Below are 19,246 nucleotides of genomic sequence, written 5' to 3' on the forward strand. Positions count from 1 at the left end.
GTAAATTAATGTTAAATCACTGTAATGTAATAAAACATAATTTTCATGATTATTAAATGTATCTGTCTGTACATATGCATATTTAGATTGTTAAAATACATTCACAAATGTATCATGATTGAAAGATCGAACTGATGAATTCAAATGTAATGCTATGGAAAAGTATATAACATGATTCCTATAAGCTTGTGTTACATCACATAAATATTATTATCACTGCTCTTTAGGGCAATCGTGGCTCAAGAGTTGGCAGTTCGCCTTGTGATCCGAAGGTTGCCAGTTCGAGCCCTGGCTCGGACGCTCTCGGTATTGTGTCCGTGGTCAAGACTCTTCACCTACTGCCTACTGGTGATGGGCCAATGGTGCGATATGGCAGCCTCGCCTCTGTCCCAGGGCATGCAATCCATTATTATTTAAACCAACTGTTAACTGTATATTTCTGTACATTTACGTACTATGATTCATGATTCATGCCACATTCATTGACCTTGTTTATAGGTAATTTCATTGTTTGATCACGTTAAAATGTTCCTAATTTGATGTCTAAAAGCACTTGGAAAAGGCAGAATCCCATGTAAAATTAGCGCAACAAACTGTATTGTCATTACTGGAAATAACCGTATTTTTATGAGGAAGTTATTTTCTGTTATTTTACGGTAGTATTTTGGCACCCCAGCTGCTGGAATATTGGAATGTTTTTTTAAGATGTTTTTTTGTAACAGTGTAGTTCATCTATCTTGCTGCCAGATCCTTCATGCTCTCTCACTCTGGATGGACAGCTTCATTGAACTGCCGTCTTCAGCTTCTCCTGATAGATGTTCATGGGTTTTTTGGGGGGTATGAGCTACTCAAGAACAAACACAGACTTGCCCTGAAGCCACTCCTGTCTATTGGCAATAGGATTCAGGTTATTGTTATGCCAAAAGGTATGGCATTTCCCCTTTTAGAATGGCAAAACATTTATATCACCCATATAGCCATGCAATGTCATATACAGACACCTAATCACAACCAGAGATGGGCGCGTTACTGTAATCTGATTACTTTTTCAAGTAACTAGTAAAGTAAGGGATTACTATTGCAAAAACGGTAATTAGATTACCGTTACTTTCCCGTAGGAACGCTGCGTTACTGCGTTACTAAAACCGTGATTTTTTGCGAGAATGTCTCACGACAGTGACGTAAGTGAGTGCGCCGTTAGTGACAACAGCTGTGTGCAGATCAACCATGGATCACATATCGATTGTGGGAGAGAATATGAGCGTGCAGCGTTTAAAGCGTGGAAGTACTGACCTTACTTTGAGTCAGACTGGTTGACAAAGATCCTGTGTCATCGGCAATCATTCGTAATGATTGCTGCAAATGAGTTGAGTACGTGGGTTGGGCTCATGAAAAACTTGCTGAGTCTTCTCTGCCAAAGCCAAACAGCTTAATTTGCTAATGACACTTGTTTTGAGCTTCTGGTGTTCCCGGTGCTGACAGTCAGGTTCCTGAATGGTGCCTGATTTGCAGCACCTGTGATCTGGATAGGGCCCATTATACAGGGCAAATTCAAGGTTGTGTTCTGAAAAACCAAGTTGCAGCTTTATTTGGAGTGAGCCCTAGTAGCCTACCATCTCCAAATTGAGGGTCAATTTCCACATAACGGGGATGTCAGAGACAGGCTGTGAAGTGCAGAAAAAGACTTCAAGAAGACAGTTTCCTCACTCTCTCTGCCCTTAGGCTCATAGGCAGTCTTCTACAGATTTGCAGGATGATCTGAAAAAGACTGCAGACAGCTAAACTCAAGTCTCAGCCAATTGCCAGCGACTGCTATAAAAGTGAACTGTGTCCCAGCTCTCAGATGGTTTTCTTTTTGATATTTTGCTATATCGCATCCCTTAATTCTGACCAGTATACTCATCTATGCTGTTGACAAGCAACCCCCTCACATTATGCAACCACCTCCATGTTTACTCTATGTTTTGGATATATGGCAATTTTTTTCCCTACTGCTTTCCATTATTCATAAAGTGTTGCTTACCAAACTCTAAACTACTAACACACTGGTGGCTCTATTAGAACCCCATTTGTTTCTTGGTCAACTCAGGACTCAATTGGGCTCTAAATGACCACAATTTGAACGTCAGTGTATGGTCTTTTCGAAAGATATACCTTGGTTTTGGACAGTTACTAAAGATGCAAAAAATATTTAAAAAAACCCACCATTTTACTTCAGAATAAGGACTTACAAATTAATAAAAATAAAATGGTTTAAATAGTAGATAGACTTTGTGGCCTACTTTAGAAAATTACCATATAATTCTTCTTCTGAAATTTTCATAAAATCTATTTAAAGATATGAAAAAAGTAATTAAAGCAATAAGCAATGAAATCCTTTTTAACTTAAAAAGCTTTAGGCTCTTAAACATCACTTTAACATTTGCACCTAATACACACATTTTTAATCCGAACTGATAAGCAATATGTAGGGCATTTATACCATTTAAAGGATACTTCAAATGCATAATATATAAAGACATAGTCAATTTAGTATGGAAAAACTACAGCATGGCACATGTATTTGAGGCTTCTTGAAGCATTGCCCATATTTCTAAAAGCTGCTTTTTATTACCATCAGTCTTCCCTGTAGGGAGCAGGCAACAGAAGGAGAACACAATTATCCAAATGTGTACACTCACATTGCCTAAGCGCAGCAGAATATATTACACAGACATGTGGTGGAAAAGGATCACCCCTGCGCTGTGTGTGAGCTGCATACGTTTGTATCCCACCTGAGATATGGGAGTCTCCAATTGTTATTCTGCACTAGTTGCTGTGTGCCTAACATGTGCTGCACCTTTCCCAAGTGTATATATATCCACTGGTGAGTTTCGCGTGGATTCTTCAGTGATCAGTATCCCATCGGGACTCCATGACATGACCTCCAAATGGAACATTCTGCACATTCTCGCAGTGCACCTGTTCTCAAAAACCTCATCGTAGCTCAATAGCCAGCATTAGACACAAATGCAGAGTGTGAGCATGCATACATTTTCAACAATATATACTGCATAACGATTTAGTTATGACATCCATGTGAGAGAACAAGTGGGGGACATAACTTCATAACTCTACTTTGGAGTAAACGGAGCAAGTTATTTGTTCTCCTGGCTTGTTTAAGGCCTCTTTCTTGTCAAAAACTGCCGCCTGAAATCCAAACTAGATTGTATGAATTCAGGTAATTCTAGTAGTGACTGATGTAGTCTCAAGCTGAGACGAAAAAGAGGGTACACAGCTCTGATAACCTCACTTGTTTCTAACTTCTCACTTCCAGATTGAGCTCAGCTGCAAACTTCTAGCTTTCACCCCTAAACCACATAAAAATGTATCTGATTCTGTGCAGTTCCCACTGGAGCCACAAACTCCCCTTTGATCATCCCCTCTTTGATGTCTGACATCCAAAGCATTTTTTTAAAGTCTGTAACACTTAAATCAGCTGCAAAGATTTCCCAACTTACTCATTTCCTGACACTGTTAATTTTTCTGCCCACACTATCTGGTTTCAGCTTCACAGAAAATAACGTTAATACAGTGATATTTTTTTAGCAAACATCTAGATGAAATGCCATCATTAATCGTGGAGCTCACTTATTCCTGCTGACAGCAGCATGAAATATATCTGACTCAAAGTAACAAAGTAACATAAGTGTTCACATTAATGTTACATGCACAGGCACCTGAGCAATGGAGCAAATGTATCCGCATAGGGAAAGCAAAGGGTTTTAGTGGCTCAAATTCACTTCCAGATCTCAGTAGCAATGATAGTGAGATTTGGTATGTTTAGTAGAAACTATTTTTTTTAGAACATGGGAAAAAAGCAGTTTGCTAAAATGTAATAACTGATAGAGAAATTTTTTTTATTCCCAGATCGTATGATTTCTTTTTAAATTATTTATTTGCTTAACTAAAAGAAACAAAAAACAACTGATGCCAGCTATCCACTTGCCCAGGAGATGGCAGAGTGATAGAAACCGAAACACTAAAAAGACAGAGAGAAGAGAAAATATGAGCAAAAATGTTTATGGCATAGATGCACACTGCAAAAACTGAAATAGAACAAATGCCCTCTGCATCACACACCGCCTCTCAACAAGTAGTGTTTTCTCTCTCGCTCACTCTCACTGTCTCTCATTATCCCTGTTACACACAGGGATAATGAGGATTCCACTGTTATTACACATAACAGTAGAATCAAGTGAAGAGGGGAAGGGTTTGCAGCTTCCAACCATCCTCTGTTATGTCTGCCTTTACATCATTTTAATTTAATCACTACACCCTGTAATCTGTATATAAAACTGCTTCCTAATCATCCTTTGTCCTCATCTTCAAGTCTCTACCTGCCAGGTTCCTGCTCCAGTTCCACCCCTGCTCACCAAGTTTAAGTGTTATCACCCACTGTCCTCTAGTTTGTCCCAGAATCTCTGCCTCCTCATTCTTTGACTAAATTCCCTCCAAAACCTAATTTGTTGGGGAAAATTTTGATTATTTAGCTTTGCTTCTAGACTCCACTGTTCTCCTTCACCATATAAAAAGAAAACTGGACTTTAGCAACAGACTCAAGGTACGTACCAGTTTAGCTCAGTGTGTGAGCAAACACCGGCCCACCACATGGCCAGAATACAGCAGCCTGGGTTCGAGTCTGACCTGTAGCTCTTTGCTGCATGTGTTCCCCTCTCTTCCTCTGTGAGTTTTCGTCTATCTCTATGTTTGAAAAAAGAATGCATCTGTATATATAATATAATACAGAGGACTTGCTGCAAACAAGCTAACAGAGTGGGGGCTGTGAACTTACCAGTTAATACAAAAAAGCTTACTTAAGCTTATTTGATTTTATACAGTCCTTTTACAAGATCACATTTTCTACATTTCATTCACACGACGTATGTACATTTAAGAAATGTGTGATGTACATGAAGATAATAGTAATTATTTGACTCTTTACATTATTTCAAACCAAGGTATGCCAAGCTTCAGTGCTTTTGTGGACCTTTTATTAACCTCAACTGCAAGTAATTTAAAGCAGGCATGATGATCTATGGAAGTGTTCCTAAGTCAATGCAATGACACATGATACAGATTTTTTGGTCTTGTCCCTTGTGCACAGAGATTTCTCCCAATGTTCTTATGATATCATGTGCTGCAGATGATTCAGTCAATGCAATTTTATGTTGAGCACATTACTGTGAAACCTCTGCCCAGCTTTACTTCTGAAACTCTGCCTTCATAAGGTGGTCTTTTTATACCCAGTCATGTTACTGATGTTTAAAATGAGCTACACTTTTTTTTAAATGTACATTTTCTCCTTTTTAAAAGTTTTACTATGAATAAAATGTGGGTTTGTGAGATATGTAAATCATTGCCGTCTGTTTTTCTTTTAGAGATCATTCCAAGTTTTTCTGAATTAAGCTTCTTCTGTCTTCCTATTCAACTGGAAATCCCAAATCTGGAGAAAAAAATCAGACGCACACACACAAAACAACAGCTGTTTTTCATTCTTCCAGTTTCATGCTAAGGTCCAGTAATGAATGGTAGACCCACAGCAAGCCGGGGGGAAAAAAATTAAATTACACAACTCAGTTCTTAATGATGAGTAGTGTTCTCGTTAAAAAAACAGTGCCCTCAAGCCTTTGAGGAAACATCCAGGGATGGATATTTGGACTTAGTTGTAACCCATGCATGCAAGGTCACACTCATTCACACAAATACATATTTTTCATATCAGCTGCTACACACTGAGGATTGTAGGAGAAATTAAATTGAGCTCTGCTATTGTTATAAAAGAATGAGAGCAAGGGGGAAAATGGGGGTGAGAGATTGTTGGACAGATCAAAAGAAAGCAACAATAAAAGGTGGATATAAAGGAAAAAATAAATCTGTAAATGATACTGCAAATGCACAAATAATAATAAAGAGAAAATGAATTAAAAACGGAGAAAATAATAAAAGCAGTAAAGTCTCAAAAGCTGTTTTGATCTTATAATAAAGACATTTATTTATGGATGGAAGACCAAGTGATTAAAAGATAAAAATTATTATCATTATTAACCCAAATTCATAAACCAATGGTTTCCACCAGCTCTGTAAACTGCACACCCATAATACCACAAGGATGACAGTAGATAACATGGGACACTCATAGATTATGTGTAGATTGTCTGTGGGTGAATGTCTAGTCTGCAGAACATCATTCTTGGGCAGAACACTTAATACTCTTGGACAATGAAACAGAATTCTTTTGTGCAGCCAGTCATGCAATTTGGAAGCACTGAAGTAACATTTTGTCTTGTAGCATAGTTAGAACCACTTTTGTGAGAAGTGTCCATCAGTAAACGTTAACAGTAGTTCTGCATCATGTTCTACATCTTAAATCACTAAATGGATGCATCTTTCAGTATGACGATCACCCAAAACATACCAAAGGCACCAAAAGACAAACATGATTGTAGCTGTCCTGACCTCATCCATTACACTGTAATTGCACCAACCTCAACTGCAACCCCCCCCCCCCCCCCCCCCCTTCAAAAAACGTAAAAATACAGTACAATGTACTGTGTAATAGTAAAGGAATTTTCTGCAATGCATTGTGAGATCAAGAACCCCAAAAGGACGGAAAAGTAAGAGAGAGGGCAGCCATTACACTCTCAGACTTCATGTGGTTTTGGACTCTGTAGCTGGAGAAACTGCTTTCATGTTTCAGTGGTAAATATTACATTATATATTTTAATTTATTAAAATAACGTGTATCAAACAACTTAACATGTTTTTATTTAGAAATAATTGTTAATTTTGTGTTAACTGGTGTCTGCTGTAACCAATTAAGTTGGGAATGTTTTGCTAACTTATTTTGAAAATAATTGTGATTTAGGTTTAACATGACTTAAGCTTTCCCTTTTAATGAATACTTTATTTTTCATTATGATGCCACCAGTTTTGGCCTCCGGTGGTCAAATAAAGAACATTATTTGTAAATACTAACCTTAGCTGTTTGTCTCTCTTTAGCTTTACACAACTGCGAGCTAGCTAATGAGCTAAAGTCAATGCTATAGATGACGCATGCAGAATCTGCGGTAAGTAGCAGTACCAGCAGAGAGAGATATTTAATTTTTAGCCAGTATAAAATTAATCACATCAAAGTGTTTAAAAAGGCATTATTAGCACATTTTCATGCAAATACATATTATCCACTAAGATTAATAGTTTCTGGCGATTAAGTACCCTAGAATTTACCTGTTGGAGTCAAATTGTTAAATGTTGTCATTGTGTTACTTAAATGTGTAAGTCTTAGTTCAAGCAGCATGATCAAAAACATTCCTTTGTTTCTGTCCACCTCCCCAGCCTCTTGGTGGGGGAGGCTGTGGTGTCTTATAGGGACATATCCTATGTGAGGGTTCTGTTTCTTATTTAGTGAGGATGTTTTACTTCCCACCTTTGTTTGTGTATGGTGAGACCGTTAGAGGGGTTAAGCCTCACATGCATACACACAAATTCTGGCACATGCATACACACACACACACACACACACACACACACACACACACACACACACACACACACACGCAGTGTTTTAACCTTTTGTGACCATAGGGGGGGTTTACAGTGGGTGGTGCTTGTATTCACTGTATTCAATAAAAGGCAGCAAGGAAGGCTGTTTATTTGATGCTGGCTAGGAGACGGGTGAGGAGCGTTCAGCTCCAAGAGCCTGGTTCCGACCAGCCTCCCTTGCTACCAAGTAAAACCCAGTTCCGTCATTGTCTTGCTTTCTTCATGAGGAATAAATCTCTAAACCAGCGGTGCCTGTGGAAGCGCAGGCCCAACAGTACCTGATACGTTTTTCGCTCACTACTGACATCTTTTCTTTAAATATATTATCTCCCCTTGCTCGTACTGCAATTTCTGCATGCAGTAATGTGACCTCTGTATGCGGCTGCGGTGGACCAGCATGTCTGTTACAGGTTTTGCCGGTTGCTTTGAATGCCATGTTTGTCAAAGTTTATCAAGTGTTTTGTTTGAGGAAAACACCTAGAAGACGCTTGAATGAATGTATATGAAAATGTTACCATTAGGACAAACTGGTTAAAAGGGACATTTAAGTGTTTAAATGTACTGTTGATGCACAGATTAAATTCCTAAATTTAAGAAATGCGTGCCAAATGGTGTATTAAGTTGTAATTTTATAGAAATGTATGCTTGAGGATACACTGTAAAACCCAATAAGTTAATTTTACTCAAAACTTTTGGTGAAACTGATTACATAAAATATTTTAAGTAACTAAAACTTAAAAATAAAAGTTAAATAAACACACTTTATTTATTAGCTTTAGATAAATATTTTTAAGTACCATTGATAAATGTTTTTATGTTATATCCACATTTTTGGTTTAGTACTCTCTACTTGATATTTTGAGTTTCAAGTACAAATCTAGCTCAAGTAACTTTAAGGAATTAATTTTTAGTTTCAAAATGTTAACCATTTTAAGCTAATACAACTCAAAAATTTTAAATACAAATGCTTGTAATATCCAAATCTACTGTGTTTTGAATTTGATTTTAAAAAAAAAAGTGCCCAAAATAATTACACTTGTAAAAATAAGACAGAAAATATAAATTCAAGTTACAGATTTATTGAGTTACTTTGACACAAAAAGCCCAAAGACATAAATCCACCACATTTTATAGGGAATAATGTCAGAAATTTTGGCACAAGGTTACAATATTAGAAATAAAGAATTTCACAACATGTTTTAAGAGTATTCAAATTTGATTAACACATGAGTATGGCCTTTTTATTAAAAAAAACAAACAAAAGGAAAAGAAAATCCTGCATTATTAGGTGGGAAAACCGAATGAAAGTAATAGTATAGTGCAGCTAATACACTGAAATATAATTGGTAACCTTTTTAATATGCCAGTACTGTGGTTATGCAAAATGCACATTTGTAGAGTGCAATCACAGTCTCAACAACAAAGCAATAAAATTTTAAATAGAAAAATACTTCTTTAGAGACATAAACAAAGTGTTATAAACCTCCTTAGCGCCTTATGTCAGTTATGAGTAGTTCAGGAGGAACGTTCCTTAAGTGACATTCAAGATCCCACCTAGAAGCCAGAAATGAGATTGTCCTTCATTTTCTCTATAGATTTACAGTTATCTGACTAAAAACACAATCAAAATCAACTAAAACACAAGTGATGATGGGGGGAAAAAAATAAATAAAAATAATAAAATCACCCCTTTTACTTTGGATGTGGCTTTTAGATAATGAAGTATGAAACAGAGTCTGCAAATATTTCTTTATTCTATTCTCTCTTTTTATAAAAAAAACTTATCCAGACTTGGAAACATGATAAACTGAATTACTTGCTTTAACAGGCACTTGAGGGCTGTGTAGGAATCCTGGACATTATTCTGCTGCCAAAAGATCATTTTTAAGACTCAGCACTTTGGGCTTCAACTTCCCACCCTTCAGACCCATCAAAACTTTCTGAATAAAGTCAAAAATGTTGGCCAAACATTTTGGGTAGCTTAGGTGCAGGACGTCAGTCAGTCCAAATATTACTAGAAATGCATCAGCCAGGGTGGTGAAAACAATGATCATGTTACCCTCGACCAAAACTGCAGTCTTCTCAGGGCAGAAGAATGTTGCATCGCTGGAATTGGCTCTGATCAGGAGGAGTCCAAGTGGCACTTCACTAATATCTGGTCTATCAGAATGCATCATCTACAGAAAACAAAATTACTACATGTTAGTGCATTCCTATTTCTCTTAGTTTCATCTATACAAGTCACATTTCTGGATTATTACTAGCTCAGAAATCAATTGTTTGAACAACAAAAAAGCCACAACACACCAAGATTTGAGAAAACAAACTGACAAAAATAGTACTTTTAGTAAAGCAAAGTCATACCTCTTCGTAGCAATAACAACAGAAAGTCAATAGGAGTTATATATTTTTTTCATTTGTACAGTGATGTATGGTTGGGCTAGGAACATTATAGAAGGTCTACGCACATTAAAAACATGTAGTGTTTCCATTATGTGACATGGACACTGTTGTAGACGGATCCAAGCATGGAGATGCTTCTCAAACTCTCAAAGTGTCATAATGTTTTGAGAAATCTAAACAAGGATGCTACTAAGATATTGTTCACAACTTTGTCCAAAACTTACATCCCATGTTTTGATGAAGGTAGAGGTGTCTTCATACAAATAGGCAGAGAGGGCATGAAGCACACCAGCACTTTGGGCATGGATATCAGCTTGTTCCTACATCACAAGAAAATTTTTATTTTAAATTATTGGCTAACCTAGTCAAGAATGGTAATTAAAATTGAAAAATTGATCAAATCAAATGAAGCTCAAAAAACAAGACAAAAACTCACTAACCTGGAGATTATAGCTTCTGAAGAGCTGAGACAGGACATCAGATACGTTCCCTGTGCAAACAGCTTTCTTTCTGAATAAGCTCTGGAGCCGGGGAGCATGTTGGTCCAGCACAGCATAAAAGTGGTTCTTCAGGTGGAGGTTTGTAATCCTGTGGAATTCTGCACAGATCTGAACACACAGGATACATTTGTGTTTACAAGTTTCAATTAGTCTATAAATCTTTGCAAAATACATCAAAATCCTTACACTCCAAAGGAATAATTTGTTCAGACAGGCCAGATAACAGGGGTTGATATAAAATACATCTTGTTAGATACATCTATATACATTCTTACCTGGGACTGGGATTTCAGAGTAGGCCAGCAATCCAGGATCTGACCTACTGGTAGGTCATCATTGATGATCTCTTTGCATTGCAAGGCCAAAGTTGTGAGCATCAGCTTTGTAATCAGGATTCTTTTCACTTTTCTCGACTTCATCTACAATCTGTAGTCTTAGCTGGTCAAGGTAAACAGCATCTTCACCCCTGAAAATTTACTTCTGCCCTGGCATGGACATAACAGTAAAACACAGAAGACAAGACAGACTACACAGAGAACAGAAAAGACACACAACCAAGGAGACACAGATGAAACATAACCAGCCCAGAACTCAACTAAACCTTAACTAATAATAACAACAATACAAGAACTTCACCTCATTTCAATATAACATAAGAAAGCAAAACTACAAAATAAACTCAAAATGCTGGGTCACAGACCCAGCCCCTGACAGATAAAAAAACTAAGTCTTTCACTAATGAACACTGGGCATCAGAATAAAATAAAACGAAAAAATAACTGTTTGGTAAATATATTATTGATGGATTCACCCTTAAGCTAACCTAAAATAGACCAGGCACAACAATTTTACAGTTCAGAAGATTCTACATTTCAACTTGGTATACATAACTATTTGCAATGTAAACCAAGTTCTACCGCGTAATTATGTAATGATTATTCACTGCTTTTGTAAGTATGTCCTGTGCCTACAATTTTGCTGCCCCAGTTTTAATATGTACAACTCCAGAGAACTAAACGTAAGTTTTAAGTTCCACTAGTTAGCAAATGGGCTAGCCAATATCAATATCCACGTATGCGCTAAGTGTGAAGCAGCGCAGCAGTGCATATTGATTCAACAATTTAACCACAAGGCAGTTTATAATCTGCAAATCCAGAAATGCCTTCTAAAGACTTCTTTTAAAATAGTAAGAGATTAGAAAAGTTATTAACACATTATTAGTCCCAGGGACTAATAATGTGTTATACTAAATATGAGCGTATTAGCATAATTCATGCAAACACTTTGGGGCCAAGCCGACATGGATAAAACGACGCATGCATGTAATTCTTAAATGCCTGCTAGAGTTGTACATTTATGACGATAAAAACCCATATTACAACGGAGAACTATAGTTTCAGAAAAAATAAAACTTACCACAAAGCGCTCCTGAAGATGCCGCGAAGGCGGTAAATGCAGCTAGCCAAGTGCAGAGGGTTAGCTGTTCCAGTTCAAAAGTCCGTAACATACCATAGCATGCCCTCCTTTATCCAGCGTCAAAGGCTATGCCGCAAAAAACCCGTTGACAAATGTTTTTATTTCTGTTCGGATATTAACGTTCCACAAGTTTCTTTCGGGGTAATGAGCGGGCATTCGCACTCGAAGCGAGGAATCCAAGATGGTTGCCAGCACTTCATAAAGAAACAGGTGGCGTACGTAGGCACGTAAGTGACGTCAGTGTTAAAACTCAAATTATTTGAGCGCAATGCTAGAAACTAATCAATATATTCAAGTACTGATAACTTGAAAAAACAAAATTGTTCAAACTACTCAAAAAAATAAAGGTGTATGAACTTATAACAGGTTTTTAAGTAGTTGGAACTCATTTCATTTATCAAACTATTACTATTCGGTCTTACAGTGTATAAAGAAGTACATTTAATCAGTTTTATTGAAAGAAAATGCCTGTAAATAATAATATAAACAGAATTTTCCTGTCAACGGAAATGTCTGTTAATGGTACAAAAATATACTGAGAATAAACTGAATTTTCCATTTTAGAGTTGAAGGAAATGAACTCATAGGATATTATAGGTATAGGCTTAAATGGTAAATGGCCTGTATTTATATAGCGCTTTACTAGTCCCTAAGGACCCCAAAGCGCTTTACATATCCAGTCATGCACCCATTCACACACTGGTGATGGCAGCTACATTGTAGCCACAGCCACCCTGGGGTGCACTGACAGAGGCGAGGCTGCCGGACACTGGCGCCACCGGGCCCTCTGACCACCACCAGTAGGCAACGGGTGAAGTGTCTTGCCCAAGGACACAACGACCGAGACTGTCCAAGCTGGGGCTCGAACCGGCAACCTTCCGATTACAAGGCGAACTCCCAACTCTTGAGCCACGATCGCCCTGTTTATATTATTATTTACAGGCATTTTCTTTCAATAAAACTGATTAAATGTACTTCTTTACATCCTTATGATGTACTGTCAATCTACAGAACCATTTTGTTTTACCATACAGGAAATGTCTGTGAACTTCCATAAAACTGTAAATGTCGTGGCAGAAAATTACCAGGACATTTTCTGGGGTTTTTTTCTGAATTTATTTTTGTACGGTGTGAATTTAGACTCTAAAGGTTCAGTGTGAGCAGAAGCCAAAAAGGACCTTATTTAGATGAAAAGGTAAACTGCCAGTTTATCTGCTTAAGCAAGCAAACGTCCATGGTTAGCAAGCTGCATGTATTAGCATACATTAGCAGACTGAAGTACTAATATAATACTAGAATTTCACTAAAACTAAAGCATAAGTTTCATAGACTGTCTGCAGATAAACCATTAACAATTTTTCCAAAAAAATATAACAACAGAGGAGAGGTTTAATGGCTCGGAGCAGGGGATGAGGCCCTTAACTCGTTATGCCTATTTGCTATAATTGAATAAAGCCAGATAGTTAGATTTTATGGTTGCTTATAATTTCAGTATACTGTAATTAGAAGCAACCATAAAATATAACTATCTGGCATTTGTCTTTGAGTCTTTGAGTTGTATACAACTCAAAGACTACCATAAAGTAGTGCACTCCAATGACTATTGCCAGTGCATTTCAGAAAACAGCTAATTCCAGTGCCATTAAAAAATTGCTTTCTTGACTTTCAGTTGAATTTATTAAGTCCTCCCTGGTGTCAGTGCAGAAGATGAAGTGACTATCCCGAGCACAAAAGCTAGGTGGAAACCTCTAGATTTGGTTTTCACATTCCATCATGTGAGAAGAAGGCATGAATAAAGTAGTAGGAGCCTGAGGGAGTGGAGGGGAGGGTTATTGCATCAGGTGAGGGGATGAAAGCACAAAGTAATCATTATTTGATATTCTTTCACCGGTTTTCTCGATCATACTCCCTGACTTCTATTTTTAACTGTTATCATTCCTCCCCATGGGGATCTTGTTGCCAATTCCTCCCAGTAGTCATAATTGCTTCGTTGGTCTCTTCATGTAATTGCCACATGCTGAGTAATCCTGACCATGGGCCTGTGCTCGGTGAATGACTAACGATTACTTCATTGATTACCCCTTTCTCTTCCCTTCCTCCTCCCCGTCTCTCATTTCTCAATCTTTCCATGCCCAGCAGTAATTTCCTCACTGCTATCTTCTGCTGTTCACAAGACTGCATGCAGCACAAAGTAGAGCCTTGGTGGGTAATTCCCCTCCTGGCTGGTGGTCAGTGTTGTGTTTTTATACTTTTGCTTTATTTTATTTTGTTCCTCAGACTACTGTAGGTTTGTGCTTTCATGAAGTGGAATCTAAACAGTGTCAGTGGTGAAACGAATAACAAAAAGGTTGAGATCGTGAGATGGCACATTTGTTTAGATACAGAGAGCTATGACAGCACTTAAGAGAAAGAAATGAAGAGGAAGGATAAGAGCGAGTGTGCACTTAGCATAAACCAGTGTTGGACTGACAACTAGATTGCAGCAAAGCTGAGAACCCTTGACTGAGGTTGGTGTTGAGATCGTAGGTGGAGTTTAGATGTGCTGCCCACTCCTGATTCTCACACGAAATCCACTGCCTTGTTCAGAAACCCATTTCACAGTCAGTTTAACAAGCCACTCCAGTAGGAAATATTCATACTCTCTTGCCTTCACACCACAATTTCTTTCAAGGGAAATTGAAGCTCAGATTCTCTGGGAATGAAGTTCATATTTCTTTTGTTTATTGTAGAGAGACAGAGAGAGAAGTCATAAAAATGACAATATCGTGCTCTCGGAGTGAGCGCGGGTGGAACAATATCTGTTTTCTGTTCTGGGCCAACAATAATCCAACAGACAATTCTTTCATTTTCCTTTTTATTTTTTTACTGCCAGTCATAAACAGTGCTCTATATTCGATCCGACGTGGAATACAGGGCCACAAACGACACATTACAGACTGGGAAATATAAACCCAAAAAAGATCCTCGCAGGAATAATAATAATATGCATGCTGACAGTTTATGTGTTGGAAACTACAGTCAAAAAGGACACTTAAGTAAAATAAAAATGAAAGCATGTTATGGTAACTGGTATGAACTATGACTTTTAACCACCGTCTGCACTGGTTTGAACTATTTCAAATCAGCCTCTTAAATAAAACCTTTACCCTAATTTCAATGCTATTGTATCAGCTTACCATCTTCTTTTATTATTTTAGCTGAAGAATTTTTTTTATGTTTCTATCAGTACGAGGGAGCGAAACAACTTTTATAATTGGTTTAATTTTTGAGCTAATAAATGAGACATGAAGAAGCTGTTTCATTTTTAATGCTAACCCACTGCTCTGCGTAGGATAAGTTGGAATGGGTAAGAGATGCGGGGTTATAATTTGCCATTCAACATCTGTTATTGTGCACATCCAATTTTTCCAAATCAGTAGGTAGGGTGCTGTACAGTTCAGTGTGTCTTTATGAAAATTTTGTAACATGAGTGCAAGGTGTGCATGGGATTTTATTTTCACACAGTTATAAAAAATGGTTTTCTCAAAAATCTCTCTGTGTTATGTGAAATAAATGGGAAGGTATTATTTCAACAGTGTTTCAAGCTAGGCTAGGGACTTTAAGCATGAGTCCACAATAATATTGCTGATGCAGCCATAACCTGTTGGAGCCTAAGCAAGCCCATCGGGTTTAGCCTGTGGAAATCCAGGTGCAGCTGACAGGTGCAAGCAGGCCAGCTGAGTGTCGCTGCAGTAACTGAAACAAAAACCTAAATGTGGGTTTGGTGAGTCCATGGCCTCAAAATAATTCTGGCAAACCATCAGGCAATTAATGAAGAGGAAACTGTTCACAGTTTATACAGTCTGGGTGGGGCGCTGCTAAACTCAACAGAGGCAAAAATCAGTTTTAGGTTTTTGTCCTGATGGCAGAACACTGGACCAACTCTTCGTGCTATTGAGGATTTTTGAGGATCAGGGTTAATTTGGTAAACAGGCAGACAAAGAGAGGGCATTCAACTGCATCACTTGACAAAAGAAAATTATCAATTCTCTGTGGTAGACCAAAATCCTAACCATAACCCCAACTCAACATGGAGGCTGTCTTGCCCAAGGCAGACTGAAACAGCCAGGGACAAAACCACCAAGCTTATAATTAGTTTGTGACCTGCTGTACCTCCTGAGATACAGACACCCCATTAGAGTTCAGTTTTCCTGGAACATTACTTCCAAGTGTTCAAGGGGAAGAACCATCTCAACATTAACTACCAAATGAATCTTAACCGCAAGGTTGCTGTCTGTGCTCTGCCTGGATCCAGGTAATCCTTTAACACCTCACTTGGCAGCACATCCCTAAGAGGAAGGTAACATCAGAGACTACAGTAAAATTGCTTCAAGAGCTGGATCACCGGGGAGTAAATTTACAGGGCCAAACTATAATTTTAACCTTGATAATCTTAACTGGTAACACTGAGGGATTTGTTTAGGAGATTTGTGTTGAAAAGGGACAACATCTTTATGTGATATTTTTGCAGCATGCACCTTTTTTGTGACCTTTGGATATTGTGTATACAGGTAGTTACGTGTTTGTCAGAATGTAACTCTGATCGCACCTCTGTGTTTGTCAAAACATGTTACATATTTCAGGATAATCTCCTGCTCTTTAAAAAAAAAAACAATTTTTGATGCTCTGAGAATGAGAATTGCTTTGTTATTCCCACTGTAAAGCAGGAAGGAGGAAGAAGAGATGCGATTATGGACTTGTAAGTGACACTGTTGATGATTCAGAATTCAAAGCAACACTTAATGAGATTTGTTCTGTTTGCTGAGACACGGATTCCCATCTGTTTGTTTTTTTCTGGTAAGTGTTTCATCTTTCTTTGAGTTAATAGGGAGAATCGATGTTACCATTTGTTTAAAATGTTGATCAGGTGTATACTGTCCAATTCTACATTTTACTTTCATCTCTACTTTACACTAGAGATGGCACGATACCACTTTTTTTTATGTCCGATACCGATATCATAAATTTGGATAGCGGCCGATACCGATATGAATCCGATATAGTGTTTTTTAATCAATAAAACTGTTTTTTAATATCTTGCTGCTTTTTGTATAAGTTCATACTCAAGTAAAAAAAACAAAAAAACAAACAAACACTAAAGCTATTCTGTTATACCTGTATGCAAAAAATACACTGCACCCAAAATATTTAATAGTTCAGCAATACTGATCAATCTAATAAACTTAAACCTGCTCCATCCTTCCTATTCTGATATTTTAAAGAGTAAGCAAGCTAACTAATAGGGTTCTAAAACTCCCAGCAAAAAAATAAAAAAATAAGGAACCACCCTCCACCTCATGATGCTTAATCGACATAATCAACTTTAAGTTGATGCAGTGTGAAAAAAAATGCCCAGAAATCAATTATTTTTCAAGAATAATTAAATAGATTCAACATCTTTCTTCTACAGAACTGCAGACTGCACAGATGGTTCCCAAAGGAAAAAGTACTATAGCTTACTAGGGTATATTAGACTTAACAGTTACTATATACAGTAATGGACTTCTATACATTTTACATCAGATTAAAACTTTGGGTGTAAGATTCGGATAATTTTTTTATTAAAAGCTAGACATTTTAGAATTTGAGACATTTGAGAATAAGAAAGAAAAGTATGTCTTTGTGCCCCCTTTTCCCTGTTCATGCCCTATCGGCCCCCCTGGCTAAACTTTGCTAGATCCGCCCCTGCACAGTTACCAGCGTCAGCTACGTAGAAAAAGATCCTGGTGTACAAAGTAATATTAAATAAATTCTAACAACAGATTATCAAGCTTAAACGTGCTGCTGTTGTTCAGCCGCTGGTTTCCTCTTTCTGGCTCGAAGTGGGCCAAAAACAAACAAGAGAGACGGACTCGAGACAGAAAAGCCGATCAGCTGATCATTGATCAGTTTCATGACTGAAGTAGCAACAGGAGAGGGAGGGAGAGAGAAGAGGCAATCGCTCCATATAGCGGTTGTTAAGCTTAACGCGGGAATGCTTTACAAACATTCAGAGATGAACTTACACACTTGCTTTACTCCTCTCTCAGATAACTTCCTCGGAAATGAAATGCTGGTTTGGTAGCGAGGCTACAAATACACACAGCCGCTCTATCACGTGAGCACACTGCTCCGACGTGCTACGGTTATGAGCCGAGTCGCCGTGTCGCAAGTTTTGTGAGGTGCTTTTTTGATATTTAATGGATCGGATTACATTTTTTTATTTCTCTCCGATATCCGATCCAGTAATTTACGTCAGTATCGGACCGATACTGATACGTAATATCGGATCGGTCCATCTCTACTTTACACAACCACCACTTATCTGTCAAGCTGTGCTTTTATATGTGCTTTTCTGTATTTCTGAAAATGGTCAAATAAGCTGCTTGAGAGGGAGCCTGAAGACCACAAACAACAGAGGTGGGATTGGTCCTTAGATAGCTGCATTGAAAAAATTCAGGAAAAGTAAGTAACTAATTACTTTTGAAAATAAGTAATTAGTAAAGTAGCCGAATTACTTTTTTGGGGAAGTAATCAGTAATTAATTACTGATTACTTTTTTCAAGTAACTTGACCAACACGGGTGCAGTGTTTCACAATGTTGCAACTAAATTTACAACAAAACAAAAAAAAAATTAGCCTTCAATTTATGGGATTTTAAATTATGCTACAAACCATTAAGAACGTTTTGAGTATTTTACTTCAGAATAATTAATTTTGCTGTACACTACTGTTCCACTGTAAATAAAAGAGCTGAGCTGTCTTACTGTCTTTCACTAAAAGAGTAGCTGTCTAGTACAAGTGGAAAATCCTTCAAAGTAAAAGCATTTCTGGTTTCAATAACTCTGCACTGCCAAGTTGGATTGCATGATATGACCAACTGGAAAGCTCTGCACTGCTGAGTGGGTCATGCAGTATGACTAACTGGATGAATCTTGTTTCCATCACGTTTTGAATTCTTTGACCTCCCATATTAAACCCAGCCACAAGGGGGCCAAATGACAGTGTGTCCCTAGTGCAAGTCCCAAGCCTGGATAAATGGGGAGAGCTGCATCAGGAAGGTCATCCAATATAAAACCTTTTCCAAATCAAACAAGTTCAAACTGGCTGGTGAGCCTAAGTTGGCTGTTACTTTCATGTTGATACTGAGACCAATCATTTAGATCACCTTAAAGCAGTAACACATAGAATTACATAGCAGATTGTAAAGTATGTGGAAAATTCCACATCTTTCTGATATATTACCATGACAGTGAAAATTTTAT

The 19,246-nt window shown here is 37.7% G+C and overlaps 1 protein-coding gene across 2 annotated transcripts; it reads right to left on the reverse strand.

Annotated features, from left to right (window-relative positions):
• Positions 1–8,619: 8,619 nt before the first annotated feature.
• LOC147309122 (uncharacterized) lies at positions 8,620–12,151 on the reverse strand. 2 transcript variants are annotated; one of them, XM_086273220.1, is made up of 5 exons: positions 11,904–12,151; positions 10,763–11,013; positions 10,428–10,595; positions 10,212–10,307; positions 8,620–9,761 (listed from the first exon to the last, which is right to left on the reverse strand). In XM_086273220.1, the coding sequence occupies exons 2-5, from the start codon at positions 10,904–10,906 to the stop codon at positions 9,444–9,446; spliced, it is 726 nt and encodes a 241-aa protein (XP_086129346.1). In that variant the 5' UTR covers positions 10,907–11,013; positions 11,904–12,151; the 3' UTR covers positions 8,620–9,443. The 2 variants fall into 2 exon arrangements, with proteins under 2 accessions (XP_086129346.1, XP_086129347.1); XM_086273221.1 differs by having other exon boundaries at positions 10,763–12,151.
• Positions 12,152–19,246: the final 7,095 nt, after the last annotated feature.

Source organism: Aulonocara sp. 'chitande type north' Nkhata Bay, linkage group LG18, assembly GCF_057382095.1.
Source record: "Aulonocara sp. 'chitande type north' Nkhata Bay isolate Kocher_YH1m ecotype deep benthic linkage group LG18, A_spYH_male_GT1.1, whole genome shotgun sequence".
In the NCBI taxonomy this organism is placed as follows: domain Eukaryota; kingdom Metazoa; phylum Chordata; class Actinopteri; order Cichliformes; family Cichlidae; genus Aulonocara; species Aulonocara sp. 'chitande type north' Nkhata Bay.

Coding starts and splice junctions, on each gene's coding strand:
- LOC147309122 (XM_086273220.1), bottom strand. CDS start 10,906: ATGAAGTCGAGAAAAGTGAAAAGAATCCTGATTACAAAGCTGATGCTC. Junction 10,596..10,762: donor CTCTGAAATCCCAGTCCCAG/GTAAGAATGTAT, acceptor CTGTGTGTTCAG/ATCTGTGCAGAATTCCACAG. Junction 9,762..10,211: donor CCTTCATCAAAACATGGGAT/GTAAGTTTTGGA, acceptor TGTTTTCTGTAG/ATGATGCATTCTGATAGACC.